This window comes from Cetorhinus maximus, chromosome 3 (assembly GCF_964194155.1).
Source record: "Cetorhinus maximus chromosome 3, sCetMax3.hap1.1, whole genome shotgun sequence".
Lineage (NCBI taxonomy): Eukaryota > Metazoa > Chordata > Chondrichthyes > Lamniformes > Cetorhinidae > Cetorhinus > Cetorhinus maximus.
The window spans coordinates 204,073-217,531 of record NC_135881.1 but is presented as its reverse complement, the minus strand read 5'-3'; the positions used below and the strand labels follow the sequence as shown (position 1 = coordinate 217,531).

The window sequence follows — 13,459 nt, the reverse complement described above, 5'->3', positions numbered from 1 at the left end:
CAGCAATGTTTTGGCCTCCAGCAGCTCCTCCGAGTGCCAGGGACTTGGGAAGTCCCTGCCTCTGCTTGATGGTGGATTAGAGAATATGATGTGCTCACCAGATTGTGATCCCAAGGCTACTCTAAAGCCAGGTCCCACCGAGGTGTGTGTCTCTGCGCTGGTGGAGGGTGTGGGTGAGGCTGTGACAGGCCTTCAGGGAGGGTGCCTCCAGATTCCTCTTCAGAGGTTTCTTCGGGGCTTGATTGGAGGCCCTAGGTCATGGACTCTGTCGGCTTTTTCCCAGATGTGCCTGCAAAAGCAAGGGGAGATAATTAGTGCATGGCAGTGGCCTGTGAAAGAGGACACATCACTCACAGCATGGTTATCTGATGGATGTTGCACTGCTGGATCCTCACTTGGTTGAGCAGCGCCGACCTCACCGTCAGCACAGGACTGGTCCCGGTCATCGCCGGCCAGCTGGATGGCTCTGTTTTCAAAGTCTGTGAAGATCTTGATTTCGGGCATTCCTTCACCAGTCTGCGACCTCTCTCTCTTGTGTGTCAGCTTGTTCTTCACGAATAGAGATGGAGAGAGTGTAAGCAGGATGCCTGCCGGGCCAGATGATAAGTATACCCGGCCTGTGTGGGTGGTGAGTGGTCCCATGGACAGGATGAGGACAATGATGGTGAGTGTGAGAGAGTGAATGGTGATGTCCCTTGCACTGACAGTGAGTGAGGGCCCTGTGGGTGTGTGATGGGTTTGTGAGTGTGTGAGTTGAGAGTGATGAGAGGAGTAACTTACTCTGGGGAACGGAGGAGATCATTCATCCTCTTGTGGCACTGGGTGGCTGTCCTCTTCTGAAGGGTGTTGGCAGTGACCACCGCTGCCATCGCCTCCCAAGCTGGATTGGTCACGTTGCTGCCCATCGCGTGGCCAGAGTGGGCGGACAGGACTTCCCGGCGGCCTCCACAGCATCCAGCAGTCGCTCGAGGGACCCATCGTTGAAGTGGGGGGGCTGCAGCCTTTATTCCTTTGCTGGCCATGTCTCCCAGGCAGCAGTGGTCAGCTGGAAGCGCTTGCGGCTGGATTTTAAACATGGCGCCCAGCTTGATGCAACTGCGGGGCAATGGCGGGCAGGCGAATGAAAGCCTGCTCACCATGGAAACGGCATGTTTCCCAGGGATGCATAAATAATGAGTTGGGTTTGGGATGATATGGGCTGAAAACCCACCATCACAGCCGGCGGGTAAAACGTCAGCTTACCTGCCCGCTACCGGACTTAGTCCAAGTCTGGGAAAACCCCTCACTGTGTGACATGCTCCCTGTTATGACACAGCTGATGGTAAATGCTGAGTTGTTCAAATCCCAAAGGGAAACTTGAAACAACTGCCACAGCTTGTTTTGCAATTTGTATAAATTGAGATGCGTGCCCTGAATTCAGTAGTAATAAGACCACCAAGTCTGGTAGGTTTTACAAAATTAGATTAAACATTTATTTATTTATCTTTGTTTATTCATTCACGGGATGTGGGCTTCGTTGGCTGGGCCAGTAATTGTTACCCATCCCTAGTTACCCTTGAGAAGGTGGTTGTGAGCTGCCTTCTTGAACCGTTGCAGTCCATGTGCTGTAGGTACACCCACAGTGCTGTTAGGGAGCAAGAAATGATTTTAAATAAATACATAGAACTACAGATTATTACTATGATAACATCTAAACCCCCTACTTAACCTGACTCCCAGTTACACTTTCACTAAGGCAACAGTAAGACACATAGATTTTAAAATACCCAAGCAGAGTAAACGATACCCTGAACAGTTGAATTCAAAGTGAATCTCTTAATGTCAGTCCCTGAAGGCAGCAGTTTGAGGTATAGATGCTGAATACTTAGTACACGTGTTGAATCTTAGACTGCCTCCCCTTACACACAGCCTTCACTCCTTTATACATATTTTCCCCTTTGAATGCAAATTCCCATTGTTTCACAATGGGCAGAATTTTTCAGCTGGTGGGCGTGCTCAGCGGGAGCGGACGTGGAGCCAATTGCCATCCACGATCAGCTCCGTGCCACCATTTAACGCTGGTGTGTCAATTAAGGCCCGCCCGGCGTAAGACACAAGCAGTAGCGCCCAGAACCAAAAAATCCCAGCCACTGTTTCTAAACTTCACCTGGTTAGGGGACACATTTCACCCCTCCTTTCAAAACAATCTAGCCTGGTTTATTTCAAAATGCACACGTCCTTTTTCCTAAACTTCCTCAATGTTTACCATTTTTATATCAAATCCTTCAGACCGGCTGCCTTTAACCCAATAAACGCACCAACGCACCACTGTGACCCGATTTTACAACAAATTCCAATAACATTGAGAATTATTATATCTTCGTGACTCCCTCCCCCTCCCCCGCCCGGCTCGCTCCCCCTCCCCCGCCCGGCTCGCTCCCCCTCCCCCGCCCGGCTCGCTCCCCCTCTCCCGCCTGGCTCGCTCCCCCTCCCCCGCCCGGCTCACTACCCCTCCCCCGCCCGGCTCACTCCCCCTCCCCCGCCCGGCTCGCTCCCCCTACCCCGCCCGGCTCGCTCCCCCTCCCCCGCCCGGCTCGTTCCCCCTTCCCCGCCCGGCTCGTTCCCCCTCCCCCGCCCGGCTCGCTCCCCCTCCCCCTCCCCCGCCCGGCTCGCTCCCCGTCCCCCTCCCCCGCCCGGCTCGCTCCCCCTTCCCCGCCAGGCTCGCTCCCCCTCCCCCTCCCCCGCCCGGCTCGCTCCCCCTCCCCCGCCCGGCTCGCTCCCCCTCCCCCGCCCGGCTCGTTCCTCCTCGAATTGATTTGAATGTGAAAGTAGAAGGAATATTTGTGTTTGATTTTAGGATTTACAGAAAGAGCTGCAAGTCCGGCGGGCCGACTATGAGGCCACATTGAGAAAGGGCTGTGCGCTGATAGACAAAACTGAACAAACAGGTGATCGGCAAGTGCTCCAGCAGCTGGTGGCGGACGTGCGTGAGCACTGGGATTCCCTGTGTGGGAAATGTGTGGAGAGGTAAAGACCATGAAGCATTTTACTCTGAAGAATGAGGGGAGGCAGTTGAAATTAATGTTATAATTTTAATGAGGTGTGCAGGAACAATGAGACCGAGGAATATATGAAATCCTTCCTGGTGGCAAGACAACGCAATTGGAGAGCAATAAAAACAGAAAATGCTGGATATACTCAGCCTGTCAGGAAGCATCTGTGCACAGAGAAACAGTTAATGTCTTAGGGTCAATGACCTTCTCACAGAATCACAGTGCAGAAGAGGCCCTTCAGCCCATCGAGTCTGCACCAACACGTGAGAAACACCTGACCTACCTACCTAATCCCATTTACCAGCACTTGGCCCATAGCCTTGAATGTTATGATGTGCCAAGTGCTCATTCAGGTACTTTTTACAGGATGTGAGGCAACCCGCCTCCACCACCCTCCCAGGCAACGCATTCCAGACCGTCACCACCCTCTGGGTAAAAACGATTTTCCTCACATCTTCCTAAACCTGCTGCCCCTCACCTTGAACTTGTGTCCCTTCGTGACTGACTCTTCAACTAAGGGGAACAGCTGCTCCCTATCCACCCTGTCCATGCTCCTCATAATCTTGTACACCTCGATCAGGTCGACCCTCAGTCTTCTCTGCTCCAACGAAAACAACCCAAGTCTATCCAACCTCTCTTCATAACTTAAATGTTTCATCCCAGGCAACATTCTGGTGAATCTCCTCTGCACCCTCTCCAGTGCAATCACATCCTTCCTATAATGTGGCGACCAGAACTGCACACAGTACTCCAGCTGTGGCCTCACCAAGGTTCTATACAACTCCAACATGACCTCCCTACTTTTGTAATCTATACCTCGACTGATAAAGGCAAGTGTCCCATATGCCTTTTTCACCACCCCACTAACATGCCCCTCCGCCTTCCGAGATCTATGGACACAAACACCAAGGTCTCTTTGTTCCTCAGAACTTCCTCGTGTCATGCCGTTCATTGAATACTTCCTTGTCAAATTACTCCTTCCACAGTGTATCACCTCACACTTTTCAGGGTTAAATTCCATCTGCCATTTATCTGCCCATTTGACCATCCTGTCTATATCTTCCTGTAGCCCAAGACACTCAACCTCACAATTAACCACCCGGCCAATCTTTGTGTCATCTGCAAACTTACTAATCCTACCCCCCACATAGTCATCTATGTCGTTTATGTAAATGATGAATAATAGGGGACCGAGCACAGATCCCTGTGGTACGCCACTGGACACGGGCTTCCAGTCACTAAAGCATCCTTCTGTCATCACCCTCTGTCTCCTACAACTAAGCCAATTTTGAATCCACCTTATCAAATTATCCTGTATCCCATGTGTATTTGCCTTCTTTATAAGTCTCCCATGTGGGACCTTGTCAAAGGCTTTGCTGAAATCCATATAAACTACATCAACTGCATTACCCTCATCTACACACCTGGTCACCTCCTCAAAAAATTCAATCAAATTGGTTAGGCATGACCTCCCTCTGACAAAGCCATGCTGACTATCCCTGATCAAACCTTGCCTCTCCAAGTGGAGATAAATTCTCTCCTTCAGAAATTTCTCCAATAGTTTCCCTACCTCTGACATGAGACTCACTGGCCTGTAGTTCCCTGACTTATCTCTACAACCCTTCTTAAATAGCGGAACCACATTAGCTGTTCTCCAGTCCTCTGGCACCTCCCCCGTGGCCAGAGAGGAATTAAAAATTTGGGTCAGAGCCCCTGCGATCTCCTCCCTTGCCTCCCTCAGCAGTCTGGGACACAAATCATCCAGACCTGGAGATTTGTCCACTTTTAAGCCTGCCAACACCTCCAATACCTTGTCACTCCCTATATCAATTTGCTCAAGAACCTCGCAGTTTCTCTCCCCGAGTTCAATACCTTCATCCTCATTCTCTTGGGTGAAGACGGATGTGAAATATTCATTCAATACTCTACCAATGTCCTCTGGCTCCACCCATAGATTGCCCCCTTGGTCCCTTATGGGCCCTAATCTTTCCCCAGTTATCCTCTTCCCATTGATATACTTATAGAATATCTTGGGATTTTCCCTACTTTTACCAGCCAGAGCTTTCTCATATCCCCTCTTTGCTCTCCTAATTGCTTTCTTCAGCTCCACCCTGCACTTTCTGTACTCCACTAATGCCTCTGCTGAACCAAAACAGAAACAGAAATACCTGGAAAAACTCAGCAGGTCTGGCAGCATCGGCGGAGGAGAGCACAGTTGACGTTTCGCGTCCTCATGACCCTTCAACAGAACTAAGTAAAAATAGGAAAGGGGTGAAAAAAAATGCCTCTGCTGATTTGCTCCCCTTGTACCTGCTAAAAGCCTCTCTTTTCCTTCTCATCGTAACCTGAATATCTCTGGTCATCCATGGTTCTCTGGGCTTGTTACTCCTTCCTATCACCCTAGAGTGAACATGTTGAGTCTGTACCCTCCCCATTTCCTTTATGAACACCCCCCACTGTTCCTCTGTAGATTTCCCCACAAGAAGCTGTTCTCTGTCTACCTTGGCCAAATCCTGCCTTATTTTACTAAAATCCACTCTTCCCCCAATCCAAAACATTTTTTTGTAACTTGTCTATTTCTTTGTCCATAACAAATTTAAACTATACCATGTTGTAGTCGCTATCGCTAAAATGCTCGCCCACCACCACCTCAGCCACCTGTCCGGCTTCATTCCCCAGAATTAGGTCCAGCACTGCACCGTCCCTTGTTGGACCCTCTACATATTGACCTAAAAAGTTCTCCTGTATACATTTCAAGAAATCCACTCCATCCAAGCCCTTAACACTATTTCTATCCCAATTAATGTTGGGAAAGTTGAAATCACCTAATATAATTACCCTATTGTTATTGTTTTTACACACCTCCACAAATTGTGCCCATATTTGCTCCTCAATTTCCCGCTGACTATCTGGGGGTCTATAATAAACACCAAACAATGTGGCTGCCCCTTTTTTATTCCTAAGCTCTACCCACAAAGCTTCATTCAATGTCCCCTCCAAGATATCATTTCTCCTTACTGCAGTAACTGACTCCTTAACTAATAATGCAACCCCTCCTCCTCTTTTACTCCCTCCCCTGTCTCACCTGAAGATTCTATATCCCGGAATGTTGAGCTGCCAATCCTGCCCTTCCCTCAACCATGTCTCAGTGATGGCTACTATATCACAATTCCACGTGTCAATCCTCACCCTTAACTCATCCGTTTTACCTGTAATACTCCTGGCATTAAAGTAGAGGCCATCCAGCCTTAACTTACTCCCTTGAAACTTAATGCAGCTGTACTCCATCTGACTTGATTGTTTTACTGTATTATGATGTGTCCCTATTCTGCTAACATTCTGTGTCCCCTCCCGCTGCTGAATTAATTTAAACTCCTCCCAACAACAAACCCGTCCGCAAGGATGTTAGTCCCGCTCCGGTTCAGATGTAGACTGTCTCGCCTGTACAGTTCCCACCTTCTCCAGAAACGGTCCCAGTGATCCAGGAATCTAAAACCCTCCCTCCTGCACCAGCTCTAAAGCCACATATTTATCTGCACTATTCTCCTATTTCTGAGCTCACCACCTGGAAGTTTTCCTCCAAGTCACTCACCATCCTGACTTGGAAATATATCGCCGTCCCTTCACTGTCGCTGGATCAAAATCCTGGAATTCCCTCCCTAACAGCACTGTGGGTGTACCCACACCACATGGACTGCAGCGGTTCAAGAAGGCAGCTCACCACCACCTTCTCAAGGGTAATTAGAGATGGGAAATAAATGCTGGCCCAGCCAGCGACTCCCACATCTTCACATCCCATGAAAAAATTTTAGAAAGACTCAGGTGGGCAGAATAGACCGTCCATTTACTGCTTCATCCAAAGACTGCACCTCTGACTGTGCAGCACTCCCTCAGTACTGACCCTCCGACAGTGCAGCACTCCCTCAGTAGTGACCCTCCGACAGTGCAGCACTCCTTCAGTACTGACCCTCCGACAGTGCTGCACTCCCTCAGTCCTGACCCTTTGACAGTACAGCACTCCCTCAGTACTGACCCTCTGACAGTACGGCACTCCCTCAGTACTGACCCTCTGACAGTGTGGCGCTCCCTCAGCATTGACCCTCTGACAGTGCAGCACTCCCTCAGTACTGACCCTCTGACAGTGCAGCACTCCCTTAGTACTGACCCACTGACAGTGCGGCGCTCCCTCAGCATTGACCCTCCGACAATGCTGCACTCCCTCAGTGCTGAGCCTCCGACAGTGCAGCACTCCCTCAGTACTGACCCTGCGAGAGTGTTGCACACCCTAAGTACTGACCCTCTGCCGATGCTACACTCCCTCAGCAATGACCCTCTGACAGTGCAGCACTTCCTCAGTACAGACCTCCAAAAGTCCAGTGCTCCCTCAGTACTGCCCCTCTGACAACGCAGCGCTCCCTCGGTACTGAATCTCTGACTGTACCTCAGTACTGGCTCTCTGACAATCCCTCAGCACTGAACCTATGACAATGCAGCGCTCCCTCAGTACTGACTCTCCGACAGTGCAGTGCTCGCTCTGTACTGACCCTCCGACAGTGCAGCGCTCCCTCAGTACTGACCCTCCGACAGTGCAGCGCTTGCTCTGTACTGACCCTCCAACAGTGCAACGCTCCTTCAGTACTGATCCTTCGACAGTGCGGCGCTCCCTCAGCAATGACCCTCTGACAGTGCAGCACTCCCACAATACTGACCCTCCAACTGTGCAGAACTCCCTCAGTACTGACCCTTCGACAATGCAGCACTCCCTCAGTACTGACCCTCCGACAATGCAGCACTCCCTCAGTACTGACCCTCCGACAATGCAGCACTCCCTCAGAACTGACACTCTGACGCTGTAGCATACCCTCAGTATTGACACTCCGACAGTTCTGCGCTCCATCTGTACTGACCCTTGGACAGTACAGCGCACCCTCAGTACTGACTGTTCGATAGTGTGGCACTGCTTCAGTACTGACTCTCCGACAATGTGGCATTCCCTCAGTACTGACCTTCCGACAATGTGGCACTCCCTCAGTACTGACCCTCTGAAAGCGCAGCACTCCCTCAGTACTGACCCTCTGACAGTGCAGCACGCCCTCAGTACTGACCCTCTGAAAGTGCAGCACGCCCTCAGTACTGAACCTCCGACAGTGCGGCACTCCCTCAGTACTCACCCTCTGACAGTGCGGCACTCCCTCAGTACTGACCCTCCGACAGTGCAGCACTCCCTCAGTACTGACCCTCTGACAGTGCAGCACTCCCACAATACTGACCCTCCAACTGTGCAGCACTCCCTCAGTACTGACCCTCCGACAATGCAGCACTCCCTCAGTACTGACCCTCCGACAATGCAGCACTCCCTCAGAACTGACACTCTGACGCTGTAGCATACCCTCAGTATTGACACTCCGACAGTTCTGCGCTCCATCTGTACTGACCCTTGGACAGTACAGCGCACCCTCAGTACTGACTGTTCGATAGTGTGGCACTTCCTCAGTACTGGCTCTCTGACAGTGCAGCACTCCTTTAGTACTGACCCTCTGAAAGTGCAGCACTCCCTCAGTACTGACCCTCCGACAGTGCGGCACTCCCTCAGTACTCACCCTCTGACAGTGCGGCACTCCCTCAGTACTGACCCTCCGACAGTGCAGCACTCCCTCAGTACTGACCGTCCGACAGTGCGGGGCTCCCTCAGTACTGACCCTCCGACAGTACAGCGCTCCCTCAGTACTGACCCTCCGACAGTGCGGCACTCCCTCAGTACTCACCCTCTGACAGTGCGGCACTCCCTCAGTACTGACCGTCCGACAGTGCGGGGCTCCCTCAGTACTGACCGTCCGACAGTGCGGGGCTCCCTCAGTACTGACTCTCTGCCATTTTGAGAGACTCTTCTTTAACACCATTGTTTCTATTGACTGTTGATTTTATTCTCCATGTTTTCAGGCAGCACAAGTTGGAAGAAGCTTTGCTGTGTTCAGGCAGATTCCTGGACGCCCTGCAGGCTCTCATGGATTGGCTGTACCGGGCAGAGGCCCTGCTGAGTGAGGAGACACAAGTGAATGGGGACCCCCTAACTGTCAGCACTCTCATCGACAAACACAAGGTAAAGACGTGAAGGGGCCAGCAGCAGCTTCATCAATGCCCTCTCTAAATTCATCTTTGTGTCTTTGCTCTTTACTTCCTGTCCTTGAACAATTTGAAACAAATGCCCAGGTTATCGGACCCCAATCGGACCGAGTGCTGTAACGCGATGTCATTGGAAGTTCTGGAGAGCTGACTTATGAAGAACTTCTGATACTTCAAGAATCACTCCGGGGGAGCACTTGCTCATATACCCACCATGTAAACACGGGCACCATGCCTCTACTTCCACTGGTTTTTACACTTCTTTATATTCATTCACTGGATGTGGGTTCACTGGCTGGGCCAGCATTATTTGCCCATCCCTAATTGTCCTTGAGAAGGTGGTGCTGAGCTGCCTTCTTGAACTGCTGCAGTTTCTGGTTGAGGTAGAGCTGTTCGGGCATAGTGCCTGCCTGGGGTGGCAGCTCTGAGTAAATCAGCTGCAGTGTGAAAGCACTCAGTGCAGAGCTGGCTAATGTGAACTGGGAAACTAGGTTAAAAGGTGGGACAGTGGAGGTGCAGTGACAGACTTTTAAAGATATATTGAAGAACTCTCAGCAAAGATTAATCCCAGTGAGAGAGAAAGTCTCTTTGATGTATCATCCATGGTTGAAACAAGAACTTAAGGATTGTATCAAATTGAAAGAAACGCTAGGTGAAATTTTCCGCTGGTGTTGGGCGTGTTCGGTGGTGTGGACGTGTTCGGTGGTGTGGACGTGTTGAGTGGTGTGGACGTGTTCGGTGTTGGGCGTGTTCGGTGTTGGGCGTGTTCGGTGTTGGGCGTATTCGGTGGTGTAGACGTGTTCGGTGGTGTTGGGCGTGTTCGATGGCATGGGCATGCTCGGTGTTGGGCATGTTCGGTGGCGTGGGCGTGTTCGGTATTGGGCGTGTTCGGTGTTGGGCATATTCAGTGGTGTGGGCATATTTGGTGTTGGGCGTGTTCGGTGTTGGCTGTGTTCGGTGTTGGGCGTGTTCGGTGTTGGGCGTGTTCGGTGTTGGGCGTGTTCAGTGGCGTGGGTGTGTTCGGTGGCATGGGCATGTTCAGTGTTGGGCATGTTAGGTGGTGTGGGCGCGTTGGGTGTTGGGCGTGTTCGGTGTTGGGCGTGTTGGGCGTGTTGGGTGTTAGGCGTGTTGGGCGTGTTGGGTGTTGGGCGTGTTGGGTGTTGGGCGTGTTGGGTGTTGGGCGTGTTCGGTGTTGGGCGTGTTCGGTGGCGTGGGCGTGTTCATTTCTCCTGACAGTGATGCATGAACCTCATGTGCTCCACCCACCAAACTACATTGTAACAACAATTTCCAGTTTTCTGGTGGCCATTTCATCTGTTTAGAACAAAGAACAAAGACAAGTACAGCACAGGAACAGGCCCTTCGGCCCTCCAAGCCTGTGCCGATCATATTGCCCGTCCACTAAAACGTTTTGCACTTCCGGGGTCCGTATCCCTCTATTCCCATCCTATTCATGTATTTGTCAAGCTGCCTCTTAAACACCACTATCGTACCTGCTTCCACCACCTCCTCTGGCAGCGAATCCCAGACACTCACTACCCTCTGTGTAAAACACTTGCCCCGCACATCTTCTCTATAGTTTTCTCCTCTCACCTTAAATCTATGTCCCCTAGTAATAGACTCTTCCATCCTGGGAAAAAGCTTCTGACTATCTATCTGTCCATGCCACTCATAATTTTGTAAACTTCTATCAAGTCGCCCCTCAATCTCCGTCGCTCTAGTAAGAACAATCCGAGTTTCTCCAACCTCTCCTCATAGCTAATAACCTCCAGACCAGGCAGCATCCTGGTAAACCTCCTCTGCACCCTCTCCAATGTCTCCATATCCTTCTGGTAATGTGGTGACCAGAATTGCACACAATATTCCAAGTGTGGCCTAACCAAGGTTCTATACAGCTGCAGCATGACTTCCCAGCTTTTATACTCAATACCCCTGCCAATGAAGGCAAGCATGCCATATGCCTTCCTGACTACCTTATCCACCTGCGTTGCCACTTTCAGTGACCTGTGGACCCGTACACCCAGATCCCTCTGCCTGTCGATGCACTTAAGGTTTCTGCCATTTACTGAATAATTCCTGCCTGTATTAGACCTTCCAAAATGCATTACCTCGCATTTGTCCGGATTAAACTCCATCTGCCATTTCTCCGCCCAAGTCTCCAACCAATCTATATCCCGTTGTATCCTTTGACAATCTTCTTCACTATCTGCAACTCCTCCAACCTTAGTGTCGTCTGCAAACTTATTAATTAGCCCAGTTACATTTTCCTCCAAATCATTTATGTATACTACAAACAGCAAAGGTCCCAGCACTGATCCCTGCGGAACTCCACTAGTCACAGCTCTCCATTCAGAAAAGCACCCTTCCACTGCTGCCCTCTGTCTTCTATGACCAAGCCAATTCTGTATCCATCTTCCCAGCTCACCTCTGATCCCGTGCGACTTTACCTTCTGTACCAGTCTGCCATGAGGGACCTTGTCAAAAGCCTTACTGAAATCCATGTATATAACATCCACTGATCTTCCATCGTCGATCATCTTTGTCACTTCCTCGAAAAACTCGATCAAGTTAGTGAGACACGACCTCCCCTTCACAAAACCATGCTGCCTCTCACTAATACGCCCATTTTCTTCCAAATGGTAGTAAATCCTGTCACGAAGAGTCTTCTCCAATAATTTCCCTACCACTGATGTAAGGCTCACCAGCCTGTAATTTCCTGGATTATCCCTGCTACCCTTCTTAAACAATGGAACAACATTGGCCATTCTCCAGTCCTCTGGGATCTCACCCGTAGCCAGTGAGGATGCAAAGATTTCAGTCAAGGCCCCAGCAATCTCCTCCTTTGCCTCCCTCAGTACTCTGGGGTAGACCCCATCTGGCCCAGGGGACTTATCCACCTTAATATTCTTCAAGATGCCTAACACCTCCTCTTTTTTGATCTCAACATGATCCAGGCTATCTACACACTCTTCCCTAGACAAATCGACCGCTAAGTCCTTCTCTTTGGTGAATACTGATGAAAAGTATTCATTTAGTATCTCTCCCATTTCTTCTGGCTCCACATACACATTCCCACCTCTGTCCCTGAGTGGGCCTACCCTTTCCTTGTCTGATGATATAGGGGCGTTGGAGAGGGTGCAGAGGGGGTTTACCAGGATGCTGCCTGGTCTGGAGGTTATTAGCTATGAGGAGAAGTTGGAGAAACTCGGATTGTTCTCACTAGAGCGACGGAGATTGAGGGGCGACTTGATAGAAGTTTACAAAATTATGAGTGGCATGGACAGAGTAGATAGTCAGAAGCTATTTCCCAGGATGGAAGAGTCTATTACTAGGGGACATAGATTTAAGGTGAGAGGAGAAAACTATAGAGGAGATGTGCGGGGCAAGTTTTTTACGCAGAGGGTAGTGTGTGTCTGGAATTCGCTGCCAGAGGAGGTGGTGGAAGCAGGTACGATAGTGGTGTTTAAGAGGCAGCTTGACAAATACATGAATAGGATGGGAATAGAGGGATACGGACCCCGGAAGTGCAAAATATTTTAGTTGACAGGCAATTTGATTGGCGCAGGCTTGGAGGGCCGAAGGGCCTGTTCCTGTGCTGTACTTTTCTTTGTTTTTGTTCTTTGTTCTTTGTAAACACACTCAGTGACTGAGGTTCCACAGCCTCAGGGGTAGAGAATTCCAATAATTCACATGAGGCGATGGCATAGTGGTATTGTCACTGGGCTAGTATTCCAGAGACCCAGGGTAATGCTCTGGGGACCCATGGCAGATGGTGGAATTTGAATTCAATAAAAATCTGGAATTAAAAGTTTGATGATGACCATGAAACCATTGTCGATTGTTGTAAAAACCCATCTGGTTCACTAATGTCCTTTAGGGAAGGAAATCTGCCGCCCTTACCTGGTCTGGCCTACATGTGACTCCAGACCCACAGCAATGTGGTTGACACTGAAATGGCCGAGCAAGTTGTTACAAAGCCACAAAAAAGGAATGAAACTGGACGGACCACCCGGCATCAACCTAGGCACTGGAAACGACAACGGCAATCTCAGCCCTGTCGACCCTGCAAAGTCCTCCTTACTAACATCTGGGGGCTAGTGCCAAAATTGGGAGAGCTGTCTCACAGACTAGTCAAGCAACAGCCTGACATAGTCATCCTCACGGAATCATACCTTACAGATAATGTCCCAGACACCACCATCACCATCCCTGGGTATGTCCTGTCCCACCAATGGGACAGACCCAGCAGAGGTGGCGACACAGTGGTATACGGTCAGGAGGGATTTGCCCTGGGAGTCCTCAAC

The 13,459-nt window shown here is 50.3% G+C and overlaps 1 protein-coding gene across 1 annotated transcript in view; it reads left to right on the top strand.

Moving 5' to 3' along the window:
- The window catches only part of macf1b (microtubule actin crosslinking factor 1b), a 383,409-nt gene that overhangs the window by 193,434 nt on the left and 176,516 nt on the right, over nucleotides 1-13,459 (top strand). The window contains exons 24-25 of the mRNA XM_078534257.1: nucleotides 2,837-3,006; nucleotides 8,973-9,132. Of these exons, the coding sequence (XP_078390383.1) occupies nucleotides 2,837-3,006; nucleotides 8,973-9,132 (330 nt within the window). The remainder of the gene's footprint in view (nucleotides 1-2,836; nucleotides 3,007-8,972; nucleotides 9,133-13,459) is intronic.